General features: G+C 34.6%; 1 protein-coding gene across 5 annotated transcripts in view; it reads right to left on the minus strand.

Annotated features, from left to right (window-relative positions):
- Positions 1-224: 224 nt before the first annotated feature.
- The window catches only part of LOC114331351 (apoptosis-inducing factor 1, mitochondrial), a 49,094-nt gene continuing 37,138 nt past the window's right edge, over positions 225-12,180 (minus strand). For all 5 annotated transcript variants that reach the window (XM_050656599.1, XM_050656589.1, XM_050656583.1 and 2 more), the window contains one exon: positions 225-1,093. In XM_050656599.1, coding sequence (XP_050512556.1) covers positions 722-1,093 — 372 coding nt within the window. In that variant the 3' untranslated portion in view covers positions 225-721. The remainder of the gene's footprint in view (positions 1,094-12,180) is intronic.

Raw genomic sequence — 12,180 nt, forward strand, 5'->3', positions numbered from 1 at the left:
GTGAATTGCAAATTATAGAATTCCCTCATCGTCCTAGCTCCAGTATCCGATTGGCTTGCATTTTTAGAAGCCACGGAGGTGTAACCAGAAAATGGTCCAAATAAAGTTTTTGATGCAATATTATTTTATATTTTATTAAGTTAAAAACTTTGACTTCAATACCTATGTTTCTCGTTGACTTCTTGAGTTGGAAAAAGATTAAATTAAAATAACACCTACACTAATAACACTTTATATACTTTATTAACGAAACAAAATGCAGTTGCACCAGTACTTTTTAAAAATTACATAAATCTCAAAAAAAGTATCAGAAACTAACAAATATAATACAATAGGATTGGAGTTTGATGGAGAAGGATATGGAATTTTGTAGGTAAAAATGCGTTTAATAAGTTCTTACTAACTCCTGGATACAGGTCGTAAAAGTAAATTAAATCTAGAAATATTTGACTCGATTCCTTACCATAGAGGAATGTTTTTGGATGCACCCAAAATAATAGGGGGCATCTGACAATTACATGACAGGAAAGCCTGACACGGACCATAAGTCTCGTAAAAATAGAACTGTTGTAAAAAATTTAACGAATTTGTATTTGCAGTAATATACATAAATAACAAAATTAAAAATTTAACTAGTCAACCATTTCTAGATATTTATATTTGAACTAAAAACGAGGTATTTCTATTCACACATTGCAACACATTTTTCACAATTTTCTGATTATTTCGAATTTTCCGGTTTTTTCGAATTGTCTGGTTTTTTCGAATGTTCTGAATTTTCAGATTTTTCTGAGTCCTCCGCTTTTTCCGAACTTTCCGAACTCACACTTTCGTCGTGAATATTGAATAATTTGGCTACCTCATTGAGGTCTTCATATTTTTTCTGATCCATGAGCACCTGTCGCGCTATGTTCATTCTGTTAAAAACATTCCACAGTACTATACCCACTACGATATCGTCTCTTAAATAGAAGATAATTCCCTTGCCGAAATCTTCACCTTCGGCAACGTTCGGTATATTAAGAGATCGTCTTTTTTCTTCCAGTTCTTTTTTCTGTTCTTCGGTTAGGTACTTATTGCATTCTTCTGGTACCTAAAAATATATCATCTATAGTATAATAATAGAAACAAACTTATAGAGCATTTAATGATGGTCATTATGAAGCGAGTATGAGGGATACGAAACGAGCAGCCTAGCGGCGAGTTTCGTATGGAGTACGAGCTTCATAATGATAATTAAATGCAAGTTGTATACACGATTTTTTCTATGATCATTCACAACAAAAAATATATTCAAATTTATTAATTTTGTAACACAAACAAATTAAGTAGTTTGTCAGTTTGTTTACATATTATTGAGAACTGTCAAAGCGTATGTATTTGACTCGCCATTGGTCACTGCGTGTGTGCCACCTTCATCGCGAATGGCATATCGCGATTCTATTGGTTAAAAATATGTATCATAATGAAAATCTGTATCATAATGAAGTTCATTATGATACAGGTAGTGAAATCATAATTGATATATTTATTATAGTATGAGAACAGAAAAAGTATTTTTTAATCATAAGTACATATATTATTATTTACTATCTTTAAGGGGGGGGGTGGGTATAGTTTGAAATCAACATATCAAGCACATTTTTGTGAATTTTTTTCGAAGCTATGGTACAATTATTTTATTTTTAAATTAAATAAACATATTCAGTACAATTCAAAAGAATATTTAGAAAAAAATTCAATCCAAAATATTGAAAAGTAAGCCATTGGTGACAAATTTTGACAGGCAGCTCACAAAAAAATGGAGTTTGCGGTGGACATCAGAACTAGATCATACGAAACAAAATTCAAAAAGATTTAATTAGCTTATGAGTTTCACGAGGTCACAACGTCGAGTTTTTTATTTTTAATGATTTTTGAATTTTTGGTATCACTCAGAAATCAAAAAAATGAAATTTTTGGTAAAAATTTTGTGAAAATCAACAGATTTATTATTGTTGAACAAAAAATAAGCAAAAAAAAGAAAAATATCTCGACGTTGTTACCTCATGAAATGTCTCAAGAAAATCTGTGCAAAATATCAGGTAGATCGGCCGAGTAGTTTTTCAGTTACAATGTCCACCACATTTGAAAAAGCAGTTTTGAGAAAAATGCGTTTAAAGTATTGACAACTGCATCTTCATCTTCTTATTTGTCTACCAAATCGTAAAGTGATGCACATTGGAATATGTTTTTTGAATCGAGGAGTAATCTACAAAAGAGAAGGCGAACAGTTGTTTAACGTTTCTCACTACGCTCAAGCGTGCTGGCGCGAAGTCGCGGCAAAGCTAGTCGAAGGTAGAGATATTTAACACGCTGTATCTCTGGTAATTTTACTCCGATTATTTTGAAATTTTCAGAGTATTCTTGAATGGATGTACTTTTATTTGAAATAATAAAAAAATTAAATACAGTTGAGTCCGGGAATCTTTACCCGTGCGTCATCATTTAAAGCATACGAAATAAGTCGATGATGAGTTGGAAACTGAAATTTACTAAACGCAACAGCAAGTCACTTACTGTCACTTGCTGTTGCGTTTAGTAAATTTAAATTTCCGACTTATCATCGACTTATTTCGTATGCTTTAAATGATGACGCACGGGTAAAGATTCGCGGACTCAACTGTATTTAAAACCATACCCCCCTTAATGGGAATTAACCATAACTCCAGTTGAAAATACTAATTTTAAAAAGGGAATAAATATACTGAGTTGTTCAATAAGTTTTGCGTTGCTACTAGCCTGATTTTTTTTGTTATGTTGGTACACTCTTCATATGAACGTATGTGAAGTTTCATTTCAATCTGTCAATTAATTCTTTGTTTAGAAGTCATTTAGTATCGATGTGTCACAGTATTTTTTACAATGGAAATAGTCAAGTATCGTGCAGTGATTGAATTTTTATTTTTGGAAGGTTTAAAAGCAAATGACATTTATGAACGAATGTTAAAAGTGTATAAGGACTCTTCGCCTTAAAATATTACAGTAGAAAGATGAGTTTCTGGATTTAAACGTAGTAGTATTGTACCTTCGGAGATCCGTGGAAAAAATTTACACCCAAAATAACAAAATTCAGTTTGGCAACACTGTGTGAATGTTGATAGTAACATATCCCTTTTAAAATAAACAGAACTGTAATTTAGTCCAGACAAATTAATATATTTTTGTGCCAACAAAAATGAGATTTTTCAACCAAATAATGTTTCACATATGATGTGCAAAATAATTTTGAATTTGTTTCTGCTAATGAGCTTGCTTTTTTTGTCATTAAAGTAGAAAAAACTTTAACAATTTATTCTTTATAATCATTATCGTCCAGTTCTCGTCTTATTATTTTCACTGTACTAATATCCGTCGACTAATTTACAATGATTAATGCGATGTTAAAACATTTTATCGTTAGCGGCTTCTGAAGTGTCTGAGACATATCTAATTTCATTGATAAAATGCACAGTTCCACCGATGTCCACTTGAACCATACAAGCCTTGAATACGATCCACGTCAAGGACGTCCAAAAACAGCAACACCAGAAATCGTAGAAAAAATACAGGATATGGAATTGGAAACTCGTCGAGTGACTAAAAATGATTTAGTAGAATCCCTAGGCATCTTGGGCAGTGTAAGCAGTATTTTGGCTGAAGTATTGGGTTTCAAAAAGATGTGTTCACAATGGGTACCGCATTCGCTAACAACGGAACACAAACACATTCGAATGCGACTTTCTCAGCAACATTTAGAGCGTTTTCGAAAGGATAAAGTAAATTTTGTGCGTCGATTCATCCACAATGGATGAGACTTGCTCTATCACCATGATCCTGAATCAAAACAAGAGGCTAAAGAGTGGTAGAACCTTTTGACTCCGAATCAAGTATGTGTCCAGAAATCGGCCAAGAAGATTTTAGCATCGGTTTTTGGGATGCAAGAGGAACTTTTTTCGTGGAATACTTGAAAACTGATTTTACTAATGGCTAAAATCCATGAATTAAAGTTCGAATTGTTGGAACATCCACAGTATTAATCAGATTTGACTACTAGCGACTTCTATTTGTTTCAATACCTAAAAAAATTTATGCGTGGAAAGCGTGTTTCATCAAATGATGAATACATAACAGATGTGGGAGCGTATTTTGCAGCCCTTCCAGATTCTCTTCTATACTGAATTCGCTCTGCCGAGATTCAGTTTGACACATTCGGAATTGAGACCGTGCGAATTCGGAAAAGCGACACCTGTTTTTTTAGCTCAGCAACATTTTTAGCACTTTTAATTATATTGGCCTGGTTATATATTAGTCCTGGTTGCTGGATAATTGTCAAGGCCATAGCCCAAAAAAATTATAAGAAAAAGTAAGATTGAGGTTATGTTATTAAAAGGTAAACAATTCTATGTAGTAAATAAAATTAATTATTAAAATGCAGTACTGCAAGCAAAATACAATTAATTAAATTTACTTTTATATAAGAATTGCATATCGTATCAATACTGTCGAGCAACATATAACTTTTCTTCTTATTATTTAAGAAAGTTGCAAGATTTCTCCGCTATTCGCGCACGATCGTTTATCATATCCCCTTTAAGTACTTGCACACTTGCACATGGCGAATAGGAATCATACAACACAAAAATTCCTACCTCACACTATTAACTGCTCAAATCAACTTAATCTTTCATTAAAAAAAGAAGAATTATTAGAAATAGTGGGAGTGTATACTAATCTCATAAAATTTTGTGGAGTTTATTTCTACAAAAATTTTTATTTTGTAAAATAATAGTTATTTATGTACCAAGTCAGTAAAGATAATCTTTATCGAACGAGTCTGATATTATGAGCATAGCGAGCGAGGCGAATAACAGACGAGTTCGATAAAGAATCTTTACTGACGTGGTGCATACAAAATTTTATCGCATTTGATATTGGTTTTAACACTTATTTAAAATTTAAAAACTTTTTAAATTTTAAACGTCATATCTAATAATTTCATGACAGTGATGACAGATAACTTTTACAAGATGGCGGCTTTAGTTATCAATATTGAATAATTACTAAATCGGTAAAGTTTTAATTTATTTTATATGAATATAATTGCAAAATACTACATAATTTCACTTTTTGACATAAATTTAATTGATAATATTGCAAATTGTGTACAATATTTTTAAATAACTAAAGTAAATAAATATTAAGTTACTCAAATAAATAATCGATTACTGCCATCGGCCACTTACATTCGATCTCGATTAATCGCAGCAGGTAAAGTAAAATTCTTCTTTCAGTACAATAAAGTGTTACTTTACTGCCGCAAATGAGGGCAAATGAGTACGATAATGAATGACTTTATAGTGACGGTTGGCGATAAATAATTGTATCATTTTGTAAATAAATAATTATTGATTGACGTAAGGTTTATGTTATTTATGTCTGCTTACTATTAATAAGATTGGCAGGTATGTTTGGTTGTGTAATAATTTCCACTAACGTCTAGCAATTAAACTTCCCAAAAAAGAAATTACCAACGTCACTAGACAGTTGCGTCTCAGAAAAGCGAATCGACCTTAATAAGAAAGTGTATTTCAAATCATAAAATTGTGTATTTCTTATCGAACCGCAAAACTTATTGATCAACCTTGTGTAATTTAAATAGAAACTTTAATTCCTGGAACTGTCGGTATAGTTGATTATGTACTATAGAAAGGAACTACAACGTTAATGGGGTTTTATTATTTCATATGGTCAATGAATCTCTATATATGAAAAAACCGCGGAGTGCTACCATTTCAAGGGGTGCGTTTTTGAGAAATGGGTGAATTAGTAACTGGGCACAGGTTACATTGGGGTGAGTTCTATGCACTTTTGATACAAACATATATACATATAGTATTTTTACTACAAAAGCGATGTTACGTAGGTCAAAATTTTTGACTTAAGAGAACTGTCAAAACATTAGAATGTGACTTTTCATTATTGCCATGTTTATAATAAACATGGCAATAATGAAAAGTCACATTCTAATGTTTTGACAGTTCTCTTACGTCAAAAATTTTGACCTACGTAATGTCGCTTTTGTAGTAAAAATACTATAAAAATTGTTCCTGGTTAAATTTACTATCTAAATATAACTTTTTAAAGTCAAATATATTCTTTTTACAAAACTATATTCAAAAGAAAAAGCATAAAGAAACCCAAAAGAAAGAAATTTTGTTTTTTGTCCCATAACTTTTGCCAACGGGGATATATGTATAGACATTGCTTCATAGAAAAAAAACTTGCATATTTTGTCTTTAAAATGATGTTTGGTAGAGGTCATTAGGATTTACAGTTTTCGAAATATGATTTTTCAAAGTTCGCCACTGACAGCAATTTTGGGCAAGTTTCCCTGTTATTTCGAAAATATTGTTCTGTAACTTTTTTTCTACGTAACTTTAGGTATATGCAATAGTACACGTAATAGGAATAGAAATAAATTACCTTTAAAATGGTCTAGAGTATAACGTTGTACGACTTCTTTTAAAGAGGTTATCTTTTTCAAGACTTCATACTTTTAACGAGTTTTTATATTTTTTACGATTATTTTTTAAAGTTCCCATTATAACTTTTTTTATTTAGGTATATATTATATAATAAAAAAAAAGCTTATTCTGTTTACTTTAAAATGGTGTATTATAAAAAATTCTAGGATTATTTTTTAATAAGATATGTTTTTTCAAAATGTAACTTGTAAGTACTTGCAAGTATGTATGTACTTGCAGTAATGTAAGTACTTGCAACCATTTTTGATTTTAGGATTATTTTTTAAATTCCTTATTATAACTTTTTTATGTGATTGTGTGTTATGATTGAATCTTATTTTTATAGGTAATACTTTGGATCCACTTGACTCGGCCAGGCAAACTTCAAATATGGATTAATTCCAATATTTACTGTCAAAGTTCCTGCACCACAAGCTTTGCTTGAAAAAATAGCATGTAAATGTACCAAAGGATGTACAAAAAACTGCGGTTGTAGGAAGATAGGAATTAGTTGTTCAATATTCTGCAAAGGGTGCATATGCATGGTTACTAATTGTGGGAACTCTAAGATAACTGAGGTGTCCGAGGAAGATATTGAAGCTAATGCTAACGAAGAGATGGACTTTGATTTTGAAAATTTTTTAATTGTCAACGTTTAAATAATTTTAACTAAAGTGATGTTTTCTAAGACTAATGTTTATGTAACTTTTGTAAAAGAAATAATTTTAAATAATACAGGTAAAAAAATATCAAAAAATCACTCTGTTTCCATTACATATTTAAATATAGATGATACACCATTTTAAAGAACAAAAAGTAAGCCCTCTTTATTGAGCAATATAATATAGTATATTCATGTATAAGAAAAAAAAAGTTATCATGAGAAATTTCAAAAATAATCGTAAAAAATGTAAAAAATAATATTTTTTATATTAGGTATTATATAATATATAATATATAATATATAATATATAATATATAATATATAATATATAATATATAATATATAATATATAATATATAATATAATATTATACAGGGTGTAACGAAAATACAGGTCATAAATTTAATCACATATTCTGGGACCAAAAATAGTTTGATTGAACCTAACTTACCTTAGTACAAATGTGTATATAAAAAAAGTTACAACCCTTTGAAGTTACAAAATGAAAATCGATTTTTTCCAATATATCGAAAACTATTAAAGATTTTTTATTGAAAATGGACATATGGCATTCTTATGACAGTAGCATCTTAAGAAAAAATTATAGTGAAATTTGGACACCCTATAAAAATTTTATGGGGGTTTAGTTCCTTTAAGCCCCCCCCAAACTTTTGTGTACGTTCCAATTAAATTATTATTGTAGTACCATTACTAAAATGTTTTTAAAACTTTTTTGGCTCTTAGTACTTTTTCGAAAAGTCAGTTTTTATCGAGATATTTTGAATATTTGTCAAATCCACCACATATTTGTATATGGTTAAGTACGATTATGGAGACTTGGTAATAATATGAAAATTTATGTATGATTTACATTTTTAGGTATATTTTGAACCGTATTAAAAAAGAAGTCATATCTCGATAAAAGTTGCCTTCTCGAAAAAATACAAAGAGGCAAAAAAGTTTTAAAACCATTTTGTTTAACTAATGGTATCGCAGTAATAGGTTAATTGGAGCGTACACAAACATTTGGGGGGTTTAAAGAACAAAACCCCCATAAAATTTTTATGTAAACATATTAAAAAATATGCCGCAACTCGATAAAAACTGTCTTATCGAAAAAATACTAAGAGCCAAAAAAGTTTTAAAACTAGTGAATTTAACTAATGGTACCACAATAATAATTTAATTGGAACGTACAGAAAAGTTTGGGGGGGTTTAAGGGAACAAAACCCCCATAAAATTTTTATGGGGAGCACAAATTTCACTATAATTTTTCTTTAAAATGCTCCTGCCATAAGAATGCCACATATCCATTTTCAATAAAAAATTTTCAATAGTTTTCGATATACTCGAAAAAATCGATTTTCATTTTGTAACTTCAAAGGGCTATAACTTTTTTTGTGTGCATATTTGTACTAAGGTAAGTTAGGTTCATTCGAACTATTTTTAGTCCCAGAATATGTGATTTAATTTATGACCTGTATTTTTGTTACACCCTGTATATTATATACCTAATAATATTATTTTATTTTTATATTATATTATAAAAAATCGTTAAAAGTATAAAACCTTGAAAAACCATAATCTCTTTAAAAAAAAGTCGTACAACGTTATACAGCAGACCATTTTAAAGGTAATTGATTTCTATTGCTATTACGTGTATTGCATATACCTAAAGTTACGTAGAAAAAAGTTACAGAACAATATTTGCGAAATAACAAGGAAAATTGCCCAAAATTGCTGTGAGTGGCGAAATTTGAAAAATCATATTTCTAAAACTATAAATCCTAATTATCTATACTAAATAACATTTTAAAGAAGAAATATGTAGGTTTATTTTCTGTAAAGCAATGTCTATACCTATATCCTCGTGGACAAAAGTTATGGGACAAAAAACAATATTTCTTTCTTTTGGGTTTCTTTGTGCTTCTTCTTTTGAATATATTTTTGTAAAAAAAAGTAACATTGGCTTTAAAATATGATATTTAAAAGGGAAATTTAACCAGGAACAATTTTTATGTAGACATGTTTGTACCAAACGTGCATAGAACTCACCCTAATGTAACCTGTACCCAGGGACTAATTCACCCATTTCTCAAAAACGCACCCCTTTAAATGGTAGCACTCCGCGTTTTTTCATCATTCTCGTCCCGGACGTCGAGGAGTAAGGTCACTGCTAGCACACCCCACTCTTACCGACGAACAGCGAGAAGCCTGAGAGCACCAAGTGCTGAAGTAACGGCGCACGGTTAGCCCTAAGCTATTAGTTTGGAACCAGAGTGAAAAACCAACGACGCTTGGCCGTGTAAACCAAAAAGGTAGACGGATTGCGGGGTTTCAGAGGAATACTCTGGCCCTGGGCTCGAGCGAGTTCGCTCGCCCCGAACTCTACCTAGTGTTCACACACGGTTACAAGAACAAGTGCGAGTAAGGGGGCCAAACTAACTGCGAAAAAGGCTTTCAACGAGGGACCCACCAGCAGCAGGGTAAACTGCACCCATCAGGTAGTATAGTCACTGTCTAACGCCGGAAAAGCACGGAGGGGTGGACAAGCCACCTTTATCCCTGGGGTTTACCCCCCAGAACACCTTGAGGCTGAGGTGCCCTCCGATCGCTAGACTTGCATCCTCCCCCATTTGTCATGCCTTCATCTGTAAGGTCAGTCAGCTCCACCCGGTCGCTTCGTCCTCGGACGACGACCTCGACAAGCGTTGCCACCACCACCACCACCACTACAGCCACCACTACTGCCAATCAGTTCTCTTCCTTACATCAGGAAGGCACTGTACCCCCATCCAGAGGTTACAACCGGCTCACGGCGGAGCTAGACCTCGAGACGCTTAGCGCGGAGATGGAAATCGTCCGCAACAAGTATCGCGAGGCCTACCTTCGCATCGAGCAGGACGACGCCTCCAACCCCCTTCTGCAGCGATATGCTAACGATTTTCCGCCTCTAAGAACACCAGCACAGGCTGGTCCTCAGCGACAGAGCGCTCGGAATATACATGGTGCCATACCAAAAGTCCCAACCCAAACGTCAAAACAAGCACCCAAACTTTCGCAACAACAACCATCTCAACAGCAACCCTCTTCTCAACAACAAGCAACCATCAGCACTGCAAACAATCCTGAACCCAACGATTTCGTCTTCCAAAGAAGACAAATAAGACAAATGTCTTACGCCAATGCCGCAGCCAATCCACGCCCCAAAACCCAAGCCAGAAATCAAAACGTCATCAACGCCATAAACGATCCCACACTGTCCGAGTATCTCATCAAAGATCTCCCAAAAGATCTTTGTAACAAACGTACCTTCTTTCGGCAAATAAATGCCACCACTCTTTTGTCCAACAAAATTCATTCTTGCAAAGTTCTCTCACATGGAATCGCACATCTTCGACTTTTCAATCCTATAAATGCAGGAGATATCGAGAAAGCTATCCACTCAACAACTGGCCAAACCATGGTTACGGTTCATAGCCGTAGCAGAAATGCTAACACCTCCGCTAAAGAGCCCACCTACCTCCTCTGCATTACCGGAATCGACGTAGATTACTCCGAGCAGGAGGTCACCGACTTGCTCACAGAACAGCAATTCCCGGTCGAAAGACTGTGGAGAGTCAAAGCTTATAAAACAGGCAAGGACTCTAAAGTGATCAAGGTGGTGACCAAATCCTTGGAGAGATTTACGTCAGCACTGAGTCGAGGCATAACTCTAGATGGCGAAATCTACAATGCCGAACTTCCTCATGGCTCCGACCCTACAATCCCCACTCCAAAATATTGCAGCAAATGTTGCATAAACGGACACTCAATCGACGAATGCCCTCAAAAAGCATTCGTCTGCCCCCACTGCGGCGGTAACCACAAGTCCAGCGCCTGCACCAAACAGCAGGAACCCAAATGCCCGAATTGCGGCGGTGACCACCCCGCATACTCCAACAAGTGTCCACAAAGACACACCATCCCCTCCGCCCAACACGAAATACAGCCACTTACGATCGAAAGATCATTCCCCCCTTTCGAACTCCCTACAGAAACAAAAAACATCTTGTCTATTCAGACTGCTCTGTTGCTCAACTTGTTGCCCGAACTTCGCGAGCATATCGCTGCAATCACGGCTAATCTGATTAGCCAAGTCTACGACCACTCCACAGTGGTCCACGGGTACGGGAGCAATGTCACGGTGACATTCCGCCCCAACCACTAAACACCCTCCCTTTATGGATTTCACCCTAGGCACAGTCAACTGTCAGGGTCTCTCCAAAAAGAGACCCCTCATCAAGAATATCCTGTCGAAGCATAACATCCAGATCCTCGCACTCACAGATACTCTGTCGAAAAACGATCCACACTTCGCAGGATATTCGATCATCCATCGAAGCCGTTGTCAGGTTTCACGTGGGAATGGTATTCTCGTGAAACACGGAATACCGCACAACACACACACATTCCCACAAAATTTTCGTCCACCTGATGTGGACTTCCTGGCAATTGACGTGCACATCCCCAATAACGAAACCCTCACGATAGTCTCTTACTACAAACACCCGGATCAACCACTCAACAGGCATTTGCTAGAGTACTTTTCGAGGCTCGGCAAGGCTGTGTTGATGGGCGATCTAAATTGTAGACACACACAGTTTGGTGATCATCGTCAAAACCCAGAAGGCATCCGCCTCACGGATTATCTACTAGACCTTCCTATTTCAAGAATCACCAACACTGAATTCACGTTTTTGAACGCCAATGGGGCTTCTATTGTCGACCACATCCTAGTTACTAGTAACATTCTGGATCGGTTCGGGGATAGATGTCACATAGGCGATTCGATAACGTCAGACCACTTACCTCTTCTTGTCGACACCGACATACTCATTCCAAAACAACCAAACCCTCCAAGATCTATAAGAGACTATCGTCACGCTAACTGGACTGAATTCCAAAACTTCATCACACAAAATCTCCCTA

This window comes from Diabrotica virgifera, chromosome 1, assembly GCF_917563875.1.
Source record: "Diabrotica virgifera virgifera chromosome 1, PGI_DIABVI_V3a".
NCBI classification, from domain to species: domain Eukaryota; kingdom Metazoa; phylum Arthropoda; class Insecta; order Coleoptera; family Chrysomelidae; genus Diabrotica; species Diabrotica virgifera.